At 62.3% G+C, this 3,907-nt stretch overlaps 1 protein-coding gene across 1 annotated transcript; it reads right to left on the minus strand.

Moving 5' to 3' along the window:
- Nucleotides 1-684: 684 nt before the first annotated feature.
- NKX6-3 (NK6 homeobox 3) lies at nt 685-3,578 on the minus strand. The gene is made up of 3 exons (XM_026798418.2): nt 2,669-3,578; nt 1,371-1,540; nt 685-1,303 (listed from the first exon to the last, which is right to left on the minus strand). Exons 1-3 carry the CDS (start codon nt 3,048-3,050, stop codon nt 1,073-1,075), a joined length of 783 nt encoding a protein of 260 aa, XP_026654219.1. The 5' UTR covers nt 3,051-3,578; the 3' UTR covers nt 685-1,072.
- Between the last annotated feature and the right edge of the window lie 329 nt (nt 3,579-3,907).

Here is a 3,907-nt window from a genome sequence, read left to right on the forward strand (position 1 = left end):
AATGCAGGGGCTGGACAGGGACCTGAGCAGGGACAGCAGGGCCCTAAGCTCTGCAAAAGTGGCACTGAGCACTCAGAGCTCCTTGCAAAGTGCCCAGAGCCCAGTGAGAGACTGAAAAGGGCTTTAAGCCAAGTGTGAGCCTTGTACAGCAATGATCTGCAGCCCCACACAAGGCTGGTGCTCAGATCCCAGTGGCCCAAGTGTGGACTGAGCCACATTTTGGGTGCTGCCTGCAGCCTCAGGGAGGGGCAGCCCTTCCCCAGCCCCACTCCTGCCCCTCTGCTGCTATCAGTGCCTTATCTGCTATCGATTTCCTTCCAAGACACAGCCCACGTGTTTGCTCACACCTGCCTGGCACTTAGCTGGCTCTTGGCTGAACAACTGCCAAGCTTGTTGTCTGTGCCAGCTGGAGCTCCTTTGGTGTCCTCAGCAGGTAAGGACAGCTGGCACCCACAGCTGGCATGCCACTGGTGAGCCAGAACAGGGGGTGTGCAGCCCCATGTGCACACAAATATCTGAATGTGCAGCCCCCCCTTGCACAAGGGTGCAGCACAGAGCAGGGGGGCACCCAACAGGTTGGCAGGCAAACACACTGGGGCTATTGATGCCACATCAATCCTGCAGCCCCGACAGGTGAATGGGCTCTCACTCACACTGTTAAGATAAATGATATTTATTTGCTGCTAAGAGCTTCCAGTAAGAGGCCCCAGTGAGTGACTTTTGAACCAGCAGCTCTTGCTGCTGGGTCACACCCTGGGAAAATCTCCAGGGCTCCCCTTCTTCTGTGGGCACCTCCTGTGCCACAGGCAGCACCAGACCCTGCCCCATCCATCCTATCCCCAACCCTTCTCTAGCCCAGCCTCACAAGGCCACCCTGGACCACGAAACAAGTGCTGGGACTTGACTGGCACCTTTATTTCATCAATGGCACAGCTGCACCTGCCACTACCAGCGTGCTGCTCCCAGCCCTGTGAGCTCCCCATGCAGCTCCATCCATCCCAGCCCATCCCAGCAGCCAGGCAGGGCTCTGTGCTGCTCAGGGGGGTTCAGAGGGGCCAGGCTGTGCCCCTGCTCAGCCACTGTGAGTGCCCAAGCCCAGCATTGAGAAGGCTGCACGGTGCTTCCTCAGCAGCAGCCGGATCTTCTCGTCATCCGAGTCCGGGTCCAGGGGTTTGTTGTACTCATCGTCCTCGGTCTCGGAGGCCGCCCGCTCTCCGCCAGAGCCCCCCGCCCGCTGCGAGGATGAGGAGGGCTCCAGGGCGCTCTTCTTCCTCCATTTGGTCCGGCGGTTCTGGAACCAGACCTGGCACCCCAGCTCGGTTAGCGGGCAGCACGCTGCGCGCCCCGACCGCGCAGGACGCCGTACTCACCTTCACCTGGGACTCGGTCATGCCCAGGGAATAGGCCAGCCGTGCCCGCTCCGGACCCGCCAGGTACTTGGTCTGCTCAAATGTCTTCTCCAGAGCAAAGATCTGGTGTCCTGTGAAGGTTGGGCGCGTGTGCTTCTTCTTGTGGATGCTGTCAGCCAGGTGAGCAGGGGCTACAGGAGAGGAAGGGAGAAGTGGGTGAGCTCTGGGCAGCCCACCACTCTGGACAAGTCTCTGTCCACACTCAGTGACCACAGAATCCTTCCACCCCTGCTCCTCTGCAAATTAAAACTTTATTCCTGCTCCCCTGTCCCAGGAGGGCTGAGCTGCCCACTGTGGAGGTCCCACAGAGGTGGGGTAGGCACCTCCTGCTCAAGGACAGTGCTAAGTGGTTGTGCTCAGAGGGTAAGGGTTGCTATCAACAGTGCTTGACCCCAGAGCCATGGTGGGAACACTGTGCCCCCATGTCCCACACCTTGCATGATGCAGGACAGAAGACAGGTATTGGCTCGTGGCTGCCTCACCCATCCGCTCCAAAACCATCACCTGCAAAGTGCTGAAGGGGAGCAGAGCTGCAGGTTCTGAACAGCTGCACGCAACCTCCCACAGGACAGAGGATGCACCCATCCCACCCACCCTGTGGGACAGCAGCAACATTCTGCAATTCCCCTGACAGCTCTCCAGCAGTGCTGCCAGCCTGGGGCTCCTGCTCCTGCCTGTCTCTGCCATGAACCACCCAGGCACTGACCCCCGGGGAGGCTGCTTGAGAATCGGGGAGATCTTGTGAGCCAGAGCGCTCTGCCTGTCCTTGCCAGCTGTGGCTGCCTGGGGGCAAAGAATTGGCTCTAATGACAAATCCTGGCAGGAGTGGGGGCAGTTGGTGCTCTGGCCTCTGCCGTACATGCACGACTGGCTGTGTCCTCCCTCACCCCTCTCTTAGTGAGCTCTCCGTGGCTGTATGAAAGTCAGGAGCCTTATGTTTGTTCATGCAAACCCTCTCCCACTGCCCAGACACTCCCTGGCTCTGGGACACCGCTCCTGTTGCTTTGCTTTTGCAGTTTCCCACTGTGTGAAAGCAGCCACTATTTGCCATTAGAGCCAAAAAGTTCTGCGACCTTTTGAGGTTCAGCAACTCCAGCACTGGGCTCCTGGGTGAGTCCGCTGACCAACCTCATGCAGGGCAATGGAACAGACACAGCCTGGCCCATTCCCTCGCCTTAGTGCGGTTCTGCAGCACCACGGTGCCATCCCCACGGACCCCCCCGGGCCGCAGCAGCCGCTCCGAGCCCCCCGGTACTTACGGCCGCCGCACTGCCGGCCGCCCCGCCACTCCGGGGCCGCCTCCGCCCAGCAGCTCCGGCCCCTGGGCAGGTACTCGCCCCCGGCCTTGGGGAGGGCGCCCACCTGGGGCCCGTAATAGACGCCCGGCGAGCTCAGTCCGTTCAATCCGCCCGCGTGCGGGTACCCGGGGAGGATGCCGCCGTTCGGCGCCGCCGCGGGCCGGCCGAGGATGTCGGAGATGCCGTGCGGGGTGCCCGCAGCCAGCTGGGCGCCCAGCCCCGGGGGTGCCAGCTTGTAGAAGGAGCTCTGCACTGAGTACTGGCAAACGGGCGCCTTGGCCTCGGGGAAGGCGCCCAGCGAGGGGCCGTTGAGCAGGAAGGTGCCCGGCAGGTTGGCATCCATGGCTGCAGCAGCGAGGCGGCACTCAGAGCCCGTAACCCCGGAGGTGCGACGGCTGGGCCATCACCGCCGGTCTGCGGGCTGTGCAGAGCCCCGGGGTCCGCGGTGAGGCTGGCACGGGGGCTGCAGAGCCCCGGAATCCGCGCTGCCCGTGGGTGAAGTTGGCACGGGGGTCCCGGTGGGTCCCGGTGACCTCGGGGGGCTCCGGCCCCGGCCCCTCAAGTTGGGCTCGGGCAGCGCCAACATTTCTCTGATAAAGACGGGCTCATTAGAATAACGCGCTGCCATTGGCCGCGCGGCTGCGGGCGGCGCGCTGATTGGTCAGGAGTCGGCGGCCGCGCCTCCCATTGGCTGAGCCGGGGCGGCAGCGCCTGATTGGTGAGGTCCAGATAAATGGAGCTTTGAACACAGGCGGCGGCGGGGACAGGACAGGACACGGGACACGAGATATGGGACGGGAATGTGTTGGGATGGGATGGGATGGGACACAGGATAAGGAACATGACATGACACGGGAATGGGTCGGGATGGATGGGAAGGGACGGGTTGAGACGGGACGGGACAGGACAGGACACGGGGAGGGGATGGGGTGGGATGGGATGGGATGGGATGAATGGGATGGGACAGGACGTGTTGGGATGGGACAGGACATGACACGACACGGGAATGGGTCTGGATGGATGGGATGGGAAGGGACGGATCAGGTTGGGATGGGACAGGACATGGGAATGGGTTGGGATGGGGTGGGATGGGACCCATGGTATGGGGTGGGATGGGATGGGACAGGACAGGACACGGGAATGGGTCTGGATCGGTGGGATGGGAAGGAATGGGTCGGGAAAGGATGGGACGGGACAGAA

This window comes from Zonotrichia albicollis, chromosome 26, assembly GCF_047830755.1.
Source record: "Zonotrichia albicollis isolate bZonAlb1 chromosome 26, bZonAlb1.hap1, whole genome shotgun sequence".
Taxonomy (NCBI): Eukaryota; Metazoa; Chordata; class Aves; order Passeriformes; family Passerellidae; genus Zonotrichia; species Zonotrichia albicollis.